General features: G+C 46.7%; 1 protein-coding gene across 3 annotated transcripts in view; it reads left to right on the top strand.

The window, feature by feature from the left end:
* The window catches only part of ASTN2 (astrotactin 2), an 821,613-nt gene that overhangs the window by 180,278 nt on the left and 619,499 nt on the right, over positions 1–21,836 (top strand). For all 3 annotated transcript variants that reach the window (XM_028509080.2, XM_028509072.2, XM_028509089.2), the window contains exon 3: positions 12–396. In XM_028509080.2, coding sequence (XP_028364881.1) covers positions 12–396 — 385 coding nt within the window. The remainder of the gene's footprint in view (positions 1–11; positions 397–21,836) is intronic.

Here is a 21,836-nt window from a genome sequence, read left to right as displayed (position 1 = left end):
TCCTGCTCCAGGGTGGCCTCATCGCGCTGCTGCTGCTGCTGCTGGTGTTCACCGTGGCACTGTACGCCCAGCGGCGCTGGCAGAAGCGTCGCCGCATCCCCCAGAAGAGCGCGAGCACGGAAGCCACTCACGAGATCCACTACATCCCGTCGGTGCTGCTGGGTCCCCAGGCCCGGGAAAGCTTCCGCTCCTCCCGGCTGCAGGCGCATAATTCCGTCATCGGCGTGCCCATTCGGGAGACCCCCATCCTGGATGATTATGACTACGAAGAGGATGAGGACCCACCCCGGCGGGCCAATCACGTCTCTCGCGAGGACGAGTTTGGCAGCCAGGGGACCCACACCCTGGACAGCCTGGGCCGGCCAGGGGAAGAGAAAGGGGACTTTGAGAAGAAAGGTGAGTCCTCCGTGTTGTATCCCGCCTCCCAGGGGTATTTTGGGGAGCTGGGAAGAGGCGCAGGAGCAGGGAAGTTGGGGGCACTGCTGTTGTCTTCTGGGCTAAGCCAGTTTGGATCCATGGCCAACTTTTGTTGTGTTATCAGAGTTTGTCTTCTCCGGTTCTTCACTAGTGAAGGGAGAAATAAGAGTGTCAGTGTTACTGCAATTGGAGTTTTGAAGAGCATCTGAAGTTACATAGTCCCACCTCTCTCAGGTGTCTCTTGATTACTTCCTTTGATGGCCTTCTCACTACTCAGGAGAAAGCTCATTTCATTTCCAGATGCTACAATTAGAAAGTTTTTTTCTTATATTGAGTTGAGATGTGTTTCCCTGGCCCTGCACATCCACAAAGAAAGTAAATCTTATCTCCCTTCTCCAAGGCATGTGTTGGAAAATTTGACAACAGAGAAAAAGGTACCTTGTACCTTCTGGAAATGAATCTAATCCCAGTTTCTTCAGCTTGTCTCACGTGGTGTCTCTTTCAGATGTTTTATCATTTTGGTCACTGTCCCCTAGATGGAAAGTCTAACCTTGTGTTTCCTGGAGCATAACACCGGAACCGACACTCCTCTTCCTCAAGGTCGGGGTGCTCCCACGCAGGGTGCAGTGGGGCTCTCACCTCCCTCCTGCGAGCTCTCATGCTTCTGTTGATGCAGCCCGAGATCACATTTATATTTTGCAGCTATTCCTGGCTCGCGCTGGAGTTTTTGATGATAAAGACCTCTAAATCTTTTTCATATGTGCTATTGTAATGACACGTTTATTGAGTCTGTTGGAAGACAGTTAATGATTTGGACACACACACAAGTGTTCACACTTGTCTTTATTGAGTGTCTCTGGCTCCAGTTTGTTTATAGATGGGATTTGGCTGTTTTTCTCTAGATAAATGCTACAAAGGTACCATTCAGCTTTTTCTCCACATTGTCTTTGTGCTGCTGATGGTCATGGTGGGTGAAAGGTTGGCCTGGAGGTCTTGGTCCTGACCCTGACTCCCTCTTCTTCGTGAGCCAAGAGGATCCTTACTGCTTGGCCCAGCCCCGGGCCTCTGAGCTCTGCATTTTTCTCCTCTGCTCCTAAGACCTTTCCTCTCAGATGCATCTTTTTATGATCTCCCCGCCCCCAGCCAAAACACACACACACACAGGCGCGCGCGTGCGCGCTTCCACAATGCTCCAGACGGAGAACACCAAACGTCTTCAAAGTGGGAAAGCGGGTCAGGGAGGCATGTCACCGACAATGATCGTTTGACCTCCTCGTCTTCCTTCCCACCCTCCCTTAGCCGAACTGGAAGGCGATAAAGAGTCTGCGCCCAGGAGGCGGAGTGATACACACGTTAGGTTTACCATCCGGTTTCACTAGCTCTGAGACCATGGGCAAGCTGTACACGTCTCTGCCATTGGAGGGGCGTGATACTGTATTCAGCCCTTCGGTGCAGTTAGGAAACTTAGATGATACACGTGAAGTGTTTGGTACACAGTCAATGTTCAGTACACACTTCTGGTACTGTTATTCACACCATCTGTCTTCAAAGTTGTTCCACTGTGTCAGACACCATGACAGAGACTGCAATAGAGGTGAGGAAAGTAGAACCTCTGTCCTTGACATTGCAGTTATCCTCCTGGGAGAAAAACAGGGATGCGTGTTAGGAAACGAAAGCTGAAGCCCGAATGGTCCTGGGCCTGTGTCACACAGCAAGGACGTGGTGGTGCCGAGCTAAGAGCCCAGATGCCTGACAGCCAGCCTCAGCCTCCTGGCCAGAAACCTTGCTATAGTTACCTGTCCCACTCACCTTGCATCATGGAGAGGTCCCTGTTCATTGGGAGTTGGGGCCATCCAGGTCCTGTGCTCCTTGAAGAGAACACACACACAGTTTTGCAATGTCAGCTGCTGTATGTATTTTAGTGGCCTGTGACGCCTGTCTGTGTTGCTGTCGTGGTGGTGTGGTGGGGGGTGCAGGTACCTGAGTCTTGTACAACAGAGACGGCCCAGAAGACAGAATTGTCCTGGATCCAGAGGGCTCACAACACAAATCCCTGAGAAGTAGGCAAAGGTGCTCTTGGCCCTTTTTTCTCAGTGAGGTACTCTCTCCCTTGTATTTTCTTTCAAGCAGAACCCTATTCAAGCAATAACAAAGGTAGGCCCTTATTTTCTGAAATCTCAACTCTAGCATTGAGAAGCACAAAAGAGAAATCCCAAGAGAATGAATGGTGGATGCATGAGAAATAAGCCCCAGGCCTCCTTGCCAGGCAGCCAAGTAGGGTGGGGGAGAGCAGAGTTCATTTGCACCATGCCCTTCAGTTCAGTGGCTACAAGCCCTTGAGCAGAGCTCTTAGCCACCTGGCAAATCCAGGCCTTCATCATCTCACCTGTTTTCATTTGAGCAAAATTATTTTTTCAGGTGTGCTTCTGAGTGGGCTTTAAAATAAAGTACAATTTGAAATCAAACAAAGCACTTTGTTCAATATTGTATCCCAGCCACCACAAGGGAAGGAGAGGAGAGATTAAAGCAGGGTGGGAGCAGAGGGCACACTTTTCCTGACTCTGGGTAGGACGCTGCCCACCCTAACCGTGACCACATGGCTGCTGGTGGCTGTTCTTACAGCATTATGGTCCCCAAGCACCTGGTCCTCCTTTTCTGGACAGGAGAGGACAGTTATGTGGTGGCATGCAGAGCATCTAACAGTAGCAGCTCAGAGAAAACTTGTATTTTGTTGCCTCAGGTGGCCCTGGAGAGAGAACCATGAAGCTGTCTTTTATGGGGTGACCTGGGCACAGCCATGCATTTGATCAAGAGTGGCAAGCATTCAGAGGCTGGACAGTCCAAGTGAAGGAATGTGAAAGCCCTTCGAAGTTACCTTGTTCAGGGCTAGTCCCACCTGTACACTTCACACTTAGAATTTACCTATAAATTCAAACCGCTTCATCACACTTGAGCTCTCTGCACCTGCTTTTCACTTGAACCTGCAAGTAGTTGAGGGGCAGTCTGGAGAGCAGAGGGAGAAAGTTCTTTACTAAGTGACAGCTGCTTGGGTTCCCAGACCCTACACGGGTTTGACATTCAGAGGATACACACCTCCAAGGTTATACTCTTCACTGAATATTGAAGTTCTTCTGTGCCACTTGGTAAATGGCTCACAGCCCTGACCCACCCCTGTGCCCTCATGCGGCTTGGCATTCCCAGCACCTCCCCAAAGACCTCCTGAAGTCCCCACTGACCAGGACTAGGGTGGCTGGCATCCTATTTTGCTAGTTAGTGCCTGTGCTTTAGAAGATCTCAGCTCTTGTGAATATCACCCCTGATATCACCTTAGAAATGAGAATTTAATCATGTGTTTGGTACATAACAGAAACAAAAATGGTACATTGTAATTCCCAGTTTCCTTATCCATCTTTAAAAGCACGTCTCCCTTCCCTGAATATTATGCATGGAAGTTCAAGGGAATGAAAGCAACAGATTTATCACTTTATCATAGGGTAGTAGATAGCCGAATGGGTTCTTAGTTTTGTTTTATTATTGTGAAAGAAATGCATACTCTTTATAATGGAAGGAAAGAAGGGGAGGGAGGGAGGGAGGGAGAAAGGAAGGAAGGAAGGAAAAGGGATGGAAAAAAATAAAAGAAAAAGTGAAAGAAGGAAAGCAAGAAGTCTGAGCTGTGTAAAGCAATAACTAAAAGTCTGACTTTGTCTCTCCCTCCTATCCCACTGACAGGACTGAAAAGCTCATCCTTTATCATAGCTTGATTTATATTCTCCTAGCATTTTCCAGTGTACACAGGTATACACTGATGGGGCCATCTCCGCCACATACATCATTCTGAAGTAATCTGGTAGTTTACCAAGCAGTGTAAGAGAAGCATGTTTCCACGTCAGCCCTGCACACCCGTCTTATTCTTGTTGAAAGCTGCATAGGATCCCGGAATATGAGTATATGAAAGGCATCAACATTTATTTTACTGCCCCAGTTGTTGATCATGACCGCAATTTTTTGCAGTTATAATAAGTCAATAAACATCCTGTACTGACACACGCATACACACACATATGTGTGTATATATCTTCCAAAGTGTGAGGCTATTTTTGTAAGGCAGATGCCTAAAAGCATCATCTAGGCATCAAAGAACATGCATTATATACATTTGTAATTATAAATTATACATTTGTCATTTTGGTACGTGCTGTTATATTTATTCATTTTAAAAACTGGGCTTACTCTCTCGAGGTGGGGCTGCATGTACTCCCCCACACTGATCTGCACAGCAACCCGCTGCTACTTCACATTGGCTGTTTGGGCATCATTGTGGACCCTTCTGGCTTTTATCTCTATACTTGCCATCGTTTTATATGTGCAGGCTTCTCTTTTCTTTTTTTTTTCCTATTAAACATCAGTCCAATAGGAAACTGATTGTTCTCTTTGAACAATCAGTTCAAACAATTCTTCTCTTTGTGGAAAGGCAGTCCCCACAGTTACCTTGAGCTAGGATTCCTTAGGTGAGGTGATGCAGAATAAAGATTTGTTTTTGCTCTCCTACTTTTATTCAGCACCTAGGGAGGAAGAAGGAAAGAGAAGGGGCATCATATACCAGTGGTGGCCCCCAGTGACAGATACAGAGGGGTCATGCACTCTCTGGCGTGGTCAGTAGCCTCACCTTTGGTGTTGCTCAGGATCACACACCACAACCCCTGAGGGTGAACGGGACCTTTGTTGAGAGGATGGGGAGGAAAGGATGTTGACTGAGTCCCTATAACAACTCCACTGCTGTCCTATCCATGATCTCATTGAGCCATTTGTAATTAACCCCGAGGGGAGGCTGGATGGAAGGGTTGTCCAAGAAACCAGTGCTGTTGCTGCTGCTAATATCAGCTGACCGCTCCTTAGTGATAACCGCTGCTCTGGGAACTTTCCATGGAATTATGTCATTTACGTCTCACCATAACCCCATGAGTTATGCACTAGTACTGCCCCCACTCTGCAGAGCAGAAGACTGAAACAAAAAAGGCTGGAAAGGCCGGTCCAAGGTTACACAGACGGAAGGGGGCAGAGCCAGGTTGAACTCTAGCACGAAAGCCCTCACAGTTGGGGGCTGAGCTGGGGTGTGAACACACTACACCACACTGACTCTCCTGATCCTTGGGAAGACGCCAAGCTCTTCGGGCCCATGGATAGCGAAAGCATAGCGACCGTGAGCTTCCCAGAAATCTGGGAAGAAAAATAGGTAATTAACATCTGTTCTCCGAGGCTGGAAGCTGCTTCATGGTAATTCTGAGCTCAACTGGCAGAAAGGACTTTGCAACAGGGAAATCCCCGTTTTTTTGGAGTGTTTGGAGTGGTCCCCAAGGGTGCAGGGAACTCATGTGCAGTGTCAATAAAGCACTCTGGGGTGACAGAGAAGTGAGAAGCTGCTTATTAACTCACCCTTCTGACAGCCCTTGTGAATGCCATGCAAATGTCATCCTTGTACAGTGCTTTCTGAAATTTCGGAGCTCTTTCTTGTCAACTCCTTATCCAGTGCCTTATCTTGGTATTTAGACGTCTTCGCACAGAGGCTCTAGCCTGAGTTTGCAGCCCCCTCACCGCCACCCCTGCCCATCCATCCCCTCTTCAAGCCACATGCATCTTCCTGATGTCCCCCCAGCACTCATCCTCACATACTTTCCTGCTTGCTTGCATCTCCTCCTCATCCATTCCGCACACAGCAGCCGCCCTGTTAGGATGCCTCTGGTTACAGCAGTCTCCTGCCTGAAGTTCTTCCAGAGTTCTCACTCTGCTTGACCCTCCCTCTCTAGGCTCCAGCCACAGTGGGCTTCTTCCTGTTTTTTAAACTTGCTGTGGTTCTTCCTGCACAGGCCCTTTGTGTATGCCGTGATTATCTTTGCTTGGGCAAATTCTTCTCTTTCCTTCCCCTGTCTTCCTTGGCTGACTGACTCCTCATTATTCTGGTCTTAGCTTGAATCCTACCTCATCAGATAACGTTTTTTTTCTCCATGAATTCTCCTCTTTTGTCATCTATCAACGCTCCTGTTTGTTTCCATACTAGTAGTTTTTATTGTATTTATTAAATATTTTAAATATCCCTACTAGACTCAGTTCCGTGAGATTAGGCACCAGATCTGTTGGGTTTGTTTCGTGCCCAATACAGTGACTGGCACATAATAGGTGTTAAAGTATGTGTTGGATTAGGCCCTAGCTGGGTGGTTCAGTTGGTTGGAGCATCATCCCGTGCACCAAAAGGTTGCATGTTCGATCCCCAGTCAGGGCATGTACAGGAGACAACCAGTCAATGTTTCACTTTCACATTGATCTCTCCCCACCCCACCTCTCAAAAATCAAAAAACCTATTTTGAATGAGAATTGACAAAATATGTTGGGTTAGTAGATGGAGGAATAGACAAATAAATGTTGGATGGATAAATACATGTCTTAGAACCTTCCCACAGGTTGGAAACCTCTGCCTGGAGTACTTACCCTTTTTCTGAGCTGTACAAACCTTATGTAATGTTTTCAAATCAATATCTGTTGAGTCTTCCCATCCCAATGTTTTCCTCCCATAAGGAATAAATTATCAAAATTCAGATGTCATCTCAATACAACTAGACGTAATGGGACCATAACTTGAACCCAGCTTTTCCTAATTCCCAAACCCAAGCATGTCCTGAGGATAACATGCATTAATTCTGTTTGTTTGTTTGATCAGGAGACGTAAGATATGGCCTTAGATGCTAGCCAGCTAAGTTTCTTAGCGCTGCTTTTATCAAAAATGTTGAACACCAGCCACAATGAGACATATATTTTGCACTGTGGCCACACATGCATGCATGTGAATGTGTGTGTGCCTATCTGTAAAATAAGTGTTGCAGAATACTTACCCTTATTACATGCGGCATGCTCTGACATTTTCTATTCTTTTTATGTTGCCTGTTAAATGCTGGTGTGAGCCACTGAATGGATTTCACAGTTTATGAGTGGGTCATAACCTGAATTTCAAAGACCTTTCCAGCCTAAGAAGGGCTATATTGTGTTGGGAGTTCCACAGGGGGACAGATCTCCGGATCACCGGATCTGTGCTACCATCCTGGAGGTGCTCCTTGCCCAGAGATATGAAGGACCGAGGTGAATGCAAGGCACTGAAGGTAAGGCGCTCATGGAGGAGCTCAGAGTGGTGCTTGAGACAGGCAAGGCCCACGTGACAGCCATATGTCTTACCCACACTGTCCCTGTGGCCAACCCTTTGGTGTCTTTCCCCCAACCCTCTGGCACACTGGTCCCACTGTCTCCACACTTGCTCTTAAAGCTGCCGACCCTGACCCTCCCAAAGGACCCTTGTCTCTCCGTTGTCTTCTTTCCTTGGATGTTCTTTCTTCTGCCCCATACTCTCCCCACACCGAGGTTCTTCTGCTCTGCTCCCTGCTCGGGAGCCCTCACACATCCTTCAGGTTCCGCCTCAAGGCCTCCCGTTCCCACCTGTCCTGGAGCCCCAGGTGCAAGTTCTCAAAGAGCCCGAGGAAACTCCATTTTTAATGACAGCTCCTGTTCAGACAGAGCCTGTGAGGGCACTGCCTGACCTACCTGGGGACAAGAGGAAAGCAGAAGGGGCAGGGTTGTCTTAACCAGAGCAGGACTGCTTTGAACTGTTTCATACGCTGGGGCTCCACAGAAGGTTATTTTTGAAAACTAGGCTGTCCAGCATAAAAAGAAAATAAATTTTGATGGGACTTTCTTACACTGAAGTGCCCTGATGTTGTCCCTATTCCCACTTCTTGTTCAGAGCACTCTTTGAAGTCTGCATTGTGTAACACCCCGGAGCCTGTTTGGTGCCTTCCGTCTCCTCTTCGCCTCCGTCCACCCACCGTTCCTACAGACAGATGTGTGAATTTTAGTTCCTGCATCTTCTCTTGGGGTGCACCTCTCCCTCACTACTCAATCACCTATTCACTCGTTCACTCACTTTTTTTTTCAAGAGATGTTTACTCAGCACCTACTGTGTGCAAGACAGTGTTTATGCAGAAGATACAAAGCCAGATGAGAAATAGTTTTCTCCTTAGAAGCACACAGTTTGGAAGGGGCATACAACAGTAATAGCTGCTTTATTTTATACAGCCCTTGAATATTTATAGAGTGGCTTCATAAACATCGTATGATAAACTCTGGGTGCCACTGAACCCTTTCTTGAGAAACAAGGAGCTTTGTTTGGGCTCAGAAATTAAATCACTCACTCCACGATACAGAGAGTGCTGTGGTGAGGCTCCACTGAAACCCACTTTTCTATAGTTCAAGTGTATTACTCTCTTTGTGTTGCCACATTATATTTATCCCTGCAGCATCCTGAGTATAATTTGGCAAACAACTTCTTACATCTAAATTGCCCTCCCCCTCTTAATTTTAAAGATCATAAACTCTTTGTCTTTGGAAATATTAAAACAAGATTAGGGAGCCATTTGTCAAGGATGGTGTAGCAGGGCTGGAGATTAGACACCGTTTAAGTAATCCCTTCTAATTCTCAGATTGTAAAATTTGAATTTAATCTGTTTCCACTCCATTTTCTTCTTAGTACTTCTTGGAAAACAAATTGGGATAAAATCTGTGGTTGAAAATGTAGGTCCCTTAGAACTAGCCAGCCTGGAAAAGATTCAGAATTGAGAAGTGTTTTGTTTGTTTGCTTATTTTTGTTTTTTTTTATTAACTCCAACTAATCACTGGTGGAATGGAAAGAAGGAAGTCCATTTTTGCCCCATTTAATCATATGCATAGTGGAAGACCAGACCCTCACTCTGCAGGGAAGGTTTTTGGCTTTGATTTCTAGGATTTGGACATTGGCCCCAGGGCCTAAAACGCCCAGGCTTGGCGAAGCCAGAGGGAGCTGAGCTTCCAACAGACAGGAGCTCGGCATCCCCAGACAGCAATGCTCTGAGCTGTCTGCACACTCTCTAAAATAAGATATAGACAGAGATTTGTCATGGAATCACAAACAGGAATGTCACCAAAGCTGTCGCCAGAGCCCCTTAAAATGTCACTTCCCGGCATTAATTGCCACGATAGCAAAACAAACGGACATTCTCTGAACATTCGCTCTTTCCCTCCTCTCTCATGGTCCTCTCCTTCTCTCCCCAGCTCCCCTTTCTCCCAGCTCCCACAGAGCCCCTTGCTCTTTGTCTCCAGGGACCCTCGGGGCATTCTGACTTGATTAGACCGCGCCAGGCAAGGCACCCCCCTTACCCCCCTGCACACTGACAGGTGAGGGCGAAGGAAGCTTGATAAATGTCAGAGGCTGAAGACACCGTTCCCTGATTGATCAGAGCCGGCGCAATTTCCCAGCAGCCAGGGACTCTGTACCTCCCATCCTGGCCGCCCTTGAAATGGCTGGAAATCACCCAGCGGGGGCCTGCCGGTGGCTCCGAGCCCTGGCAGCTGAGCCTCATGCCTCCCACAGGCAAGCAGCCTGCCTCTCGCTGCCATAGCGTCCCCCGTCTGCCTCGGGGATTCAAGAAACCTCCGTTCTGACCCACGGTGATGCTTGGCCCTGATTTTTCCTCATATTTCCACATTATGAAAGTGTATGCTCACTGTAGAAAACTTAAAAATAAAGTATGAAGTAGTATTTTTCAGAATACCTCATCAAATAGGCACAGTAACTTTTCACCAAATTTTTTTCTTCTTTAACATACTGAAATGAAAATATTTTTTATTTTTTTATTTTTAATGAATAGTATTTTGTAAGTATTTCAACATGTTTATTATTCTTAACTACCTCATACTTTTCTTTATTGATGTACGTTTCAGTTGCTTCCTGCCCCCTCCCCCTTTCCCCCTGCTATTTTGTTTTCATCAGGAACAAACATTTTGAGGCTTAAATTTGTTTTTTTGCCCTTTTGTATTATTTCCTCAGGCTATATTGCCAGGAATGGAATTATTGGGTCAAATGGTCTGAATGTTTCAAAATTCCTGACATATGTTTAATTTAACATTCCTGCATCAGGAAGTCTGGGTAAATGGATAAATATTTGTTAAATAAGAAAATATTTTTTAATTTATTCATTTCATAACTTTTAATTAAGTGCTTACTAGGTATCAGGCACTATGGAGGGCACTGAGGATAAAGAAGTGAATAAAATATTTATAAGTCTATTTCTATTGAGCTTACTTGCTAGTGGGAAAAGACCATAAACAATTGAACAAGAAACAAATTACATAAAGAGATATAATTAATTATAAAAATAAATATTTTATAAATCTATAAGACTAAATAATATATAATCATGTAATATATATACAATTATAATGAGTTATATAGATATAATATCAAATCATGAGAATTACAGTGGGGTAGAAATCCAAGAAGGAAGGGAATAAGGACTCTCAGGAAAGGCCTCACTGAGGAGGTCATATTTGAGGACCAGTGCGCACATTTAAATATTTGAGGGAAGTGTTTCAGGCAGAGGGAACAGCAAGTGCAAAGGCCCTGGGGCATCGGTGTACTGGGAACCTTTAAGGAGTAGGTAGAGGAAGTATGAATAAGAAGCACTAGAATAAATTGGGTCACAGTGACATTGAAAAGAAGGTCACACGGGGCCTGGTAGGTAAGGGTACTGGCTGTTGCTGTGAGTGAGATGAGAAACCATGGGGAAATAGGGAAGTAATGTTTTAGAAAGGTGGTAAGCAAATAAGGCCAAATGAGAAGGAGGGGCTGAGGCATGGAGTTGATATTCAGAAGGGGAGAAGCTGGGGAGACCAGGGAATAAGGTTGCACTCTGGGATCTTACAGGTAGGATTTAGCCCCTAGCGATGTTTGTTTAGCTTGCATTAAGAGTACCTTTTACATTGTTCAATAAAGTTGCCAATATTTATAAACCAGGAAATTTCACATCCCAATCCCCATTTCTGTCTCCCTTGATTGTCGGAGGACCTAGAAACCCCAGGGCTCCCAGCACTTGGCAGAGCCTCACGGTGGCCCCAGCTTTGGAAGCGCTGCTCCCTCCACTGCAGCACAGCCGCCACCTTAGCCTAGGTCTCCCCGGTCCCTGTGCACTCCTGGACTCTGGTGCTGCCCCAGAGGAAGCAGGGGTTGAGGTAGCCCTTGCCATCTGAGCAGCTGGAACAGCGAAGCCCACATGAGCAATAAATCCACCTCCTGCTTAGTATCTAGATGGGAGAACATTATGAGCTCTAGGACCTTCTAGAACACACGAGTATCTGCCCCCAGTGGTACAATGAGAAGGGATGGATGCCCACGTTGGTGGCAGAAGAAGACATCATTCTCTGTTCTTTCCAACTTTCTGAGTTTTGGGTTTCCAGCCAGACAGAGGCAGCAGATCAGAGACAGGAGAACTCGGAGAACTTTGGCAGCAGAGCTGAAAGTAGTTGAGAAGCTCAGCTCTCAAATCAGACACACACCAGGGTCAAGTCTCGCTTCTGCAATTTATAAGGTGTGAAAACCGGAGCAACTCACTACTAACATCTCTGAGATTCAGTTTCCTCAACGCTAAAATGTGATTACTTTTTGCAGGATTCTGGTGAGAATTAAAGGAGATTATGTAAAATATTTAGCACACCTGGCTGGCGTAGCTCAGTGGATTGAGCACGGGCTGCGAACCAAAGTGTCCCAGGTTTGATTCCCAGCTAGGGTACATGCCTGGGTTGCAGGCCGTAACCCCCAGCAACCGCACATTGATGTCTCTCTCTCTCTCTCTCTCTCTCCCCCGCTTCCTTCCCTCCCTAAAAATAAATAAATAAATAAAATCTTTAAAAACAAACAAACAAACAAAAAAAGCTTTAAAAAATATTTAGCACAGTGCTTTGCCTTAAGGAACAAAAGCCATCACTGTTCTTTTGTCTGAAATGCTTATTGTATTCAGCAAATAGAGGCCCAGAGAGGGGAAAGGGTTTGTCTGAGGTTGCACAGCAAATCAATACTAGATATGTGTGTGCCTTAGGGGCTGGAGGTGGTGGAGGTGGTGGCTGTGATATGGACTATCTAACTTTCCAGCCAGTGTCATCTTAACATTTCCACCCCCACCCCCTTCTGAAGGGGTGCTTTTTCCATCCAGTTCCTGGATGTGTATCTTGGTTCTGACACAGTCCAGGAGATTACTACTATGTACTGAATGAATGAATGAATGAATGAATTCATTCATTCCTGACTGGAAGGGCTCTTGCTTGGCTCCCTATAGGAGAGTTGGATGGGCAGTGTCTGTTGAGCTGGCTCTTGCCAACCCCATGCCCTGAACACAGTTAGTTTTCTTTTCTCACGGCCTCATGATTTTAAGTCTCCTCTATCAGGCATTGCTCAGCAGGAATAAGGCTACTGTCTCTGAGGGTTTGGATGTCTGGCAAACAAGAAATTTTTCCCCATTGTCTCAGGTGTGGGGCAGGGAGGACACAAGGAGTAAGAAGCAGGGTGTGGGCCTTGAGGGCCAGCGCTGGGTTCCAGGCCCCTGGGGGAAGGGCATCCACAGATGCTTAGTCACGTGCAAGTGCAATGCTACCCGCTGAATGTGGACAGAGAGGCCAGAGACCTGCACGTGAACAGATGACACCCACCAGGTATCTGGCTCCTGTGCAGCTCTTAAGATGTGGCTGACCTTGCATGTGGCCCATAGAATCATTGTCCTCGGCATTTCCAAGTTGGGCACTTATCGCATGACCTTTTTCTTCTGCATCTTGAAGTTATGCTACCTTAAACAGGTTGTTCGCTCTCCTCTGTGCATGTGTCTTCATCTGTGGAATGAGAGCTGGAGAAAAGAACACCCGTGTACCTTGGCCAGGAGCCATTCTGAGTCGGGTGGTGTACATCCCTTGTAGGGTAAGAGTCAGGATTCTGAAGAGTTCTGGGCCACTAAGTTTCTTGCAGTAGCACTGGGATAAGGAAATCGGCATTTTCCTTCCTTGGCTTGGCTTTCTTTACTGGATTAGAGACCAGTGGTCAGGAAAGTGGAGAAGACTGCCCACTGTTTCTCTTCACCCCTACTTTTCTATCCCCCCAATACTGTATGGCGCCAAGACTGTGTTACTATATATAGGCTGACTTCAGAAAACTCTGCGGCTGTGGAAAGGGGGATGGCCTAAACTTCCTTCTCTGGACTAGGAGATCTGGGTTAGAATTTAACGTGACCTGCCCACTCATTTTGACATCTTAGACTAGTCACTCCTTTTTTCTAAACCAGGGGTTCTCAACCAGTGGTGATGTTGTCATCCCCCCGTCCCCATTTTACTGGAGGCATTTTTGTTTGTCGTGACTGGGGAGCGGTGGGAGGGGCTTCTGGCATTTAGTGGGCAGAGGACCGGAGTGCTAGTAAACAACCTGAAGTGCCCAGGACAGCCCCCCGCAGTAAAGAATTACTCAAAATGTCAATATTTCCAGGGTTTACTTGTCACATTGGTGAAATGGAGCTGCCAGGTTCATAAGAATGTGGGACAGCTGCCCTGGCCGGGTGACTCAGTTGATTGGAGCATTGTCCCATTGACCGAAAGGTTGCAGGTTCGTTCCCAGTCAGGGCACATGCCCAGGTTGCGGGTTCGATCCCCTGTTGGGGCGTGTACAAGAAGCTAATCAATTGATGTTTCTCAGCCCTGTCTGGCGTAGCTCAGTGGATTGAGCATGGGCTGGGAACCAAAGTGTCCCAGGTTCGATTCCCAGCCAGGGTGCATTCCTGGGTTGCAGGCCAGAATCCCCAGCAACCGCACATTGATGTTCCTCTCTCTCTCTCTCTCTCTCTCTCTCTCTCTCTCTCTCTCTCCCTCCCTCCCTGCCCTCCCTTCCCTCTCTAAAAATAAATAAATAAAATTTTAAAAAAATGGATGTTTCTCTTTCACATCAATGTTTCTCTTTCTCTCTCTTTCAAAACAATGAATAAATGTCGTTGGTAAGAATGTTAAAAAAAAGCGTGGGACAAGCAAACTATTATGGAAGTGAATGCTTTTTTTAATAGTTTTTATTTATTTTTTTTAAGATTTTATTTATTTATTTTTAGAGAGGGAAGAGAGGGAGAAAGAGAGAGAGAGAAACATTAGTGTGTGGTTGCTGGGGGCCATGGCCTGCAACCCAGGCATGTGCCCTGACTGGGAATCGAACCTGCAACACTTTGGTTCATAGCCCGCGCTCAATCTACTGAGCTACGCCAGCCAGGGCTTGTGAATGCTTTTTATGTAAACTGGTATACTACACAAACATGAGATGGTGAAGTTATTGTGGCATTTTAAAGCATCATCTATAAGAATCTACCTCAGGGCTGTCTGAACAGCTCTTTTCCCAGATACCTACTTGGCTTATTCCTTCTCTCTCTCCAGGTCTTTCCTCATGAGTCACCTTGTCATTGAGGTCATCCCGGCCACCCATAACAGACAGCACAATATACTCAGTCACATGCACACATACCACATTCTCTATTCTTTTCTTTCCTCTTCTCTTTTTCTTCATAGCCTTCGTCACCATTTGACCCACTATACACTGTTGTGTGCCTGTTTGTCTGTCTCCCCTTATATGTTTTGTCTGTTTTGTTCAGTGTTGTTTAAAAGATTGCCTGGCACAGAGAAGACAACAAGTAAATACTTTATGAATGAATGGATAAATTGAATGAGTAAATGACTCAGTGAATGGCTGACATTGAGTGTTTTCAATCAGCTTGTTCAGGTTTCAAAGAACAGGCTGGTTCCGTTGATGAGGATTTAATTTTAGTTGCAACAGGGGTGACATGAGCTAGTCTGTATGGGCCGAGCTCCATATTAGCACTTAATAAGTATTGACACATTTAATCCTCACAAAAGAAAAAGGTATTGTCAGGACCTGCAATTGCTCCCTTTTTCAAATGAGGAAGCTGTAGCTAGGAGAACCCATGTGGCTTGCCCAGGACCAGTATTTTTTTGTGTGTTAAAGCCAGGATTCGTACCTAGGGCTGCATGACCTTGGGATGCTCCCTCCTCGCCAACGCTCTATGGCCTTTACTGTTGGAGAACACAGGGCCCAGGGCTGATCATAAAACAGTCGCAGATTCATGGGGAAAGAGCCATTGCTAGGCTATAGCTCTGATAAATTCATGAACCAGCGTCCCTCTCTCCTCCCCTCTCTGGCCCCCCATCGGGAAATGACATCTCTTCATCTCTTAACCTGGCTCCTGCCCTCTCACAGCTTCCGGTCCTGGCTCCTCTCTGTTCCTCAGGAGATATTCTCTCTCTGTCTCACACTGTCTTCTTGTGTTTCCTATTCAAACACTCCACGAGGACATTTGTCATACTCACCATGGGCAGATCCTCACAATAGGCCGTGTCATCATGCACAGGCTACTCCGGGCGGGGCCGTCTTCCTGTGCTCAGGCGTGGAGCTCTGGTTCCACTGGCACTGCCGATGGTGATGGTGGAATCTCAGAGGACTGAGCAAGGCCCCCTCTGGGTTCTGAAGCAGCTGCAGCAACTGCGCACAACATGGGCGTCTGTGGGGATGGCAAACCCTCAAAGCCTCACGTCCTGTCCAGCACGGTGGGGAGTCCACCTTCTCAGGTAGGACTAGAGTGCCTTGCCCAAAAGAACCTGGTTTGTGAATAGCTCAGCTTAGCAAGGAGATACATTAGGGAAACACAGATTATTTTCTTAAATCATTCTTTATTTTATAGAAGCATTCACCACAGGATTCTTTTCAATATCTAGCACCCCACCTGGGCATGCCAAAGAGGGTGGCATCTAACCAACTTCTAACTTACAAAAATGTTTGAAGATATGCTAGTCCAGAAACCCAAACCAAACCATGCCAGCAGGGCATTCTGGGAGATGGCAGGCTATGGGATGATGAGTTTGGAATGGGGCAGACTTGGGTATGACTCCTGTACCTATGTAGCACCTCAATCTTGGATCGGTTAACTCATCTATTTAAGTCTCCGATTCCTCTTCTACAAAACTGGTTTAATAATAATGTCAGACTTGTGGGGTTGGTTTGAGAATGAAATTTAATAATATATGAAGAGCCCGGAGCAGAGGGCACCTGCCATAAATATTGATGACCTTGGGAAAATCATATCCCCTTACTGAGCTTCAATCTTTGCAGCCTCAACTATTACATTCTTCAGTTTCTACCCCTGCCACCAGAATCCTGAGGCTGTGGCTATTCATATGGCGTGGGACCAGTGGGAATTGAGCCAGAACACTGTGCCATATGCCTAGCTGGCATGACTGATGGGGTGTGCGTGTGCGTGCGTGTGTGTGTGTGTGTGTGTTTGTGAACTTATTAGAAAAACCAGGTCTTTAAGAGTAGGAGAGGAAGAATTTCACTCTTGCAAGCCCTTATCTCCTCATACCTCCTTGTACAGAAATGATGCCAAAGGCAAAAAAGGGCACCAGCAACCAGCATTCTAACCAGGCTAATACAGTTCAGGCGCCAGCCTCAGGCCTCTTTTTATAGCCTCCTGGCTCCAGGACTGTTCTGTAAGTGGCGCAAGGAGGTCATCAGAGAGAGAGATCACTTCCTCATCATTTCCCTTGGGAACGAAGCCTTTGGAGACCAGATGCATCCACTTCATTATGACTCCGTTAAGTGCAGCTTGATTGGTGCTGTTCATCGCTCCAGGAGAGCTGCCTAGTGGACACACAGGCAGCTCAGCACAGCTCTGTCCCGGCCAGCTGTGTTCTTGGCAGTGGCCGTGGCTCTCCTGTGAGGAGAGAAAGCAGTGGGAGACGGAGAGGAGGGTGCAGAGGAGGAATGAGGGAGCCTGGGCTCTGCCGTCAGCATGTCACATGGAGTCCTCGCCTTCCTGGAAGGGAGCCTCACTGCTCAGGCTGGTCAGGGGCTCTGTGACATTTCTGTGCTCTTACTCAGCTCTTTCTGTGTCACTGTCCCAGGAGGAGGTGCCATGGGTTTTCTAAGACTGCTCCCGGGTGTAGGTGGCTTTGGTCCTGGAGTCTGAGTGTCCCCTGTAGGATCCTGCCAAAAAAAAAAAAAAAAGAAGCAATTTCTGCACTGTAAGAAATTTCTTATGTCCCTTAAGAAATAAGGAGGGAAGTTAAAGAGGGGACTTCCCTCCTGTCCTTAGAAAATGAGATTTCCCCCTCTTAGAAAAGGGTCAGAGGGTGGTAGGGAATGTTCTGATCGCAAGGGCTACATTTTGTAACCTTCATTGCCTGTGCATGGCTTTGGGGAAAGGGGATGTGGGTTTCCCGAAGTAGGAGAGTAGGACTGGGAAATGTGGGCAAAGAGCCTTCAACCAGGATATTGAGGGGCAAGAAAAATCCAAGAGGGAAGATGAAGAGATGAAACCAAGATCTCTCTGTAGCATGGCGCTTAGGCATGTGGGCTTTTGGGCTAGGCTGTCCCTGTTAACGCCTGGTATTTTCTGATATTTACTAGCTGTGTATAACCTTGGACAAATGAGTAAATGGCCCATTCTCTTCCTGTCCTTATCTTTAAAAAGGAGGAGATCAGAGCATGCATCCCTGAGTTTGTTGGACTAAATGAGTTAAGACCTGCCACAGGGATCAGAGTGCTTTTTACAAAGAAAAGGCTCAGTCGATGTTAGTTATTGTCATGTGGTAGGCGTCTTCTGCAAATAGATCAGGCACTTTCGATGCTACTTCGTCTGATTCTCAGAATAACTCAGCACTTCATACATTCATTCACTCACCAAACACTCCTGAGGACAGAGCAGTGAAAGTGACCAGCGTGACCCCTGCCCTCAGAGATGTCACCCTGTAATGGAAAGACAGACTTGAGACCCTAACCCAATTATCACACAGTTACTAATTTACCTAACACAGTGTGGCTGGGAAGGAAATGCACTGAGCGCTCTGAGAGAGGAAACAGGGTGCTTGGATGTCCAGAAACATCTTCCTGAGGAAGGAAGGTGTATGCTGCAGTCAAAAGGGCACGTAGCCTTTGGCCCAGTGAAGACTGAAGAACAGAGGATGCGATTTTTGCAGAAAGAAAAAATGCTTGGCTCGTTCCGTGACCCAGAAAACCAATGTGACTAGAAAACAGTAAAGGGGACTGGGCCAGAGCATTCTATTGTCCATGGATGGGGAAACTGAGGCACAGCAAGCTGAAGTGGCTTTCCGGAATTTATAGATCTGGGATGGGAGGGGTCAGTTCTGCCTGAGATGACAGCGTTTCCTCTAGTCCCAGGAGGAGGAGTATCATAGGAGCGGATCCTGGTTTGCTTTTCTAGGGAAGGGAGCGCCTCTGTGTCTGGGCTGAGGGTTGGTGGAGAGGCAGGGCAGTGGCTTAGGAGGTGACGGGGCAGGCCGCACGTGCCCAGCTGAGCTGGGACCTTCTCTGGTCTAATTTCCTTGGGGTTACAGGGTAGAACTGGATTAATCTCAGAATAGCCCTGTCCATGCTCCAGGGTTTAATATCTCCTGTGTGCCCTGGGTCATCCTTGGCACAGGGAGACCACTCAGCTCAGATCAGTGGTATGAAGTGTTTTGGTTTTTTCATATCTGTGTGCATATGTAGTTTTCTTCCCCGAGGCGTGCTGAGTTTACGGAGCAAAACACACGGACTTAGGTGAAGTCTTATTTATTTTTTTGAAGGCATGCAGTACAAAATCATTACTCTCCCTGCATAAATATGCATGAGGCTGGCCTGCTCTCTCCTCCTCAGGAAGCATGGCAGGGTTGCGGAGGGAGTGATGGGGAGAGCCCCATGTGAATGGTGTCAGGGCCCTGCCCATGGTGGCTGGCACCCCATTAATCAGGGGGAACAGCATTCTTGTGAACTGTGAAATTGGCAGGCTCTTGACAGCTCTGGGCCCAGTCGAGCAGGGACTCTTATTTCACAGCTGGGAGGTGGCCATGTGGTGTGAGGAAAGAGGGTGCTGGGCTCAGTGGGCCAGAGCGGCCATGCTCCCCTCTCCGCCTTCCCAGGCCCCAGATGAGTCCTGCTGGGAGTGCCTGCCTCTTAATTAAGGTGAGGCATGGGAAGAGGGAGAGACTGGCAAGAGCAGGAAAACTGAGTGATACTGGCCGTCACGACAGACACGTACTGAGCACCTGCCATCTGCTGAGCTCCAGGCACTGTGCCCTGCAGTCTTTCTGCATTCCTTTGTTTAGTCCTCCTGGTTCTTGTATAGAGTGTCATCAAGCTCCCCATTTTACAGACCAGGAAAAACAGGACCCGAGGCTGGGGCTGGGACCCGTGTCCCTGTCTCTGTCTCACTGCAGAGTCTGTGTTTTTAGCCACTACACTAGCTATCTACACCACACATAGCTAGCCCTCCAGCACGCTATGAAAACAAAACAGTGAGAGAGCAGCAACGCAGCCATTCAATGGCCATGTCCACACTGCACACTCCACGCAGAAGCTGGAGTCGCTGTGCCAAGCGGTGGCTTTCTGGGGGACTAATGCCATTGGCAAGTTCATGGTGTGTAGGGGAGATTTTAGTAAACAGGTACTCACAGCAGGATGACGTATATTTGAGAGTGTGGTCAGTGTAAAATCTTAGCTGTGACATTACCAGTTCTGTGATCTGGGACACATTTTATTTAGCCTTCCTGGGTTTCAGTTTCCTCATCTCTGAAATAGGTATATGAGCATACCCAAATTAAAAATCACCGTGGAGAGTAAGTGAGGTATTCTGTGTCAGGTGTTTAGAACACTGCCTGGTGCATAGTCCAGAAATTACTGCTGGGACGGTGTTGGAATGTGGATATGAACAGGTATTCTAGAAGCACACAGAAAACAGCATTTAAATGTGCCTAGGATGTCAGGAAGGCTCCCTCAAGGGGTGACATGTTAACTGAATCCTGATGATAAGAGGTTCATCAATTAACCCGAGTGACAAGGGGAAGGGGTGTGCAAAGGCCCTGGGACATGCAAGAAAGAATGACATATTCTGGAGACTGCAAGAAGTCCAGTGTGGCTGGAGCAAGGGGCCAGGCAGAGGAACAGCAGGAGGAAGAGAAAGAGTGGCCAGGCCACAGAAGCCTTGAACTTTATCAGTACCACTGGGCAGCTACGGAAAACTTTTAGGGAGGGAGTGCCATGCCCTGATATTTTTCTTCCCAGCAAAATTATTAGGGTGGCAGCATAAGTGTAGATTAGAATAAGGGCAGGGAGGTCCCTGGGAGACCACCACCGTGATCCAATGGGAGATGAAGAGCTAGCAGGTTCTAGTAGTAGATGCCACAGTATGTCTGGGAATGGACCTCCCTGCGTTTTATTCAAAGGTCTTCCACAGACATGCCACTTGATTTGACTGAGGCACCCTGAAGTGGACCCCGGCTCCCCTTGTGTCAAAGGAGACCCAGTGACCTGTGGGAGAACATTCACCTCCTACATCCTAGAACCTTAGGAAGAAGGGTAGAGAGGGAGGAGGAGTCTGGGGTAAGGAGATGGCAAAACAAATGGAGGCACGAGTCAAATAAGTCCCTAAACACTGATTTTCAACAAATCTGTGTGTGAATGTCAGACCTACAGTGAGGCAGGAAGGGAAACCTGGGGTTGGGGATGTAAGAGAATGAGACAGGCCCTGCCACTGCCCTGGCCCAGCAAGCCTGGCGCACAGCAAGTATGGGGGGCACCCGTGATGTCCTTGGGTTGCCCTTGATTTATCGAGGGAAAAGGGGAGAGTCAGGGCAGCAGAGAGGTGCAAAAAGGGGGAGCATCTGAGAAGAGGAAGGGGAGAGACTTCCTTTGAGGAGCAAGGAGAGCCCCCCTGGTCTCTTTCCTATCATTGCAAACCACGGGTCTCCCGTGGGGCTGGCATCTCACGTCGTGTGGTGTGTTTTATCTCCAGGCGACTGTTCCATCACGAGGAAGATGGAAATGGTAATATGCTGGCTCACTTATCTCTTCTCCAGCTCATTATATATACAAATATAATATTCAATGCATGTGTGGTATTTTACACACACAAAATATGCAGTTGATCCTTCCACTAGATGTTTTGAACTGCGTGGGTCCACTTATATGCAGATTTTCAAAAATGAGAGCTGTAAACCTATTTTTTCCTTCTTATGATTTTCTCAAGAAGATTTTCTTTATTTTATGGTATGAATATGGTGTATAATACATATAACATACAAAATATGTGTTCATGGATTGTGTTACCAGTAAGGCTTCTGCTCAACAACAGTAAGGTATTAGTACTTAAGTTTTGGGGGAGTCAAAAGCCATGTGCAGATTTCCAACTATATGTAGGGTTAACCTGAACCCCTGTATCATTCAAGAATCAACTTTATATATATTTCATATACACTGACACATGAAAACATGTATAGGAATATGTATAATATACATATAGGTATGTGTGTATAATATATATACATTATATGTTATAACCAATGTATTGTAGTATATATTATATACTATATAATATATACTATACAATATATACTATATATATTTTATATATAGGGGTGTGTGTATATTTATGTACACACACACACACACACAGTGTCACCCCTTCCAAAGTAGGAATAAGCTTCAAGAA

Source organism: Phyllostomus discolor, chromosome 3, assembly GCF_004126475.2.
Source record: "Phyllostomus discolor isolate MPI-MPIP mPhyDis1 chromosome 3, mPhyDis1.pri.v3, whole genome shotgun sequence".
NCBI classification, from domain to species: domain Eukaryota; kingdom Metazoa; phylum Chordata; class Mammalia; order Chiroptera; family Phyllostomidae; genus Phyllostomus; species Phyllostomus discolor.
This window is presented reverse-complemented; position numbering and strand designations above follow the sequence as displayed.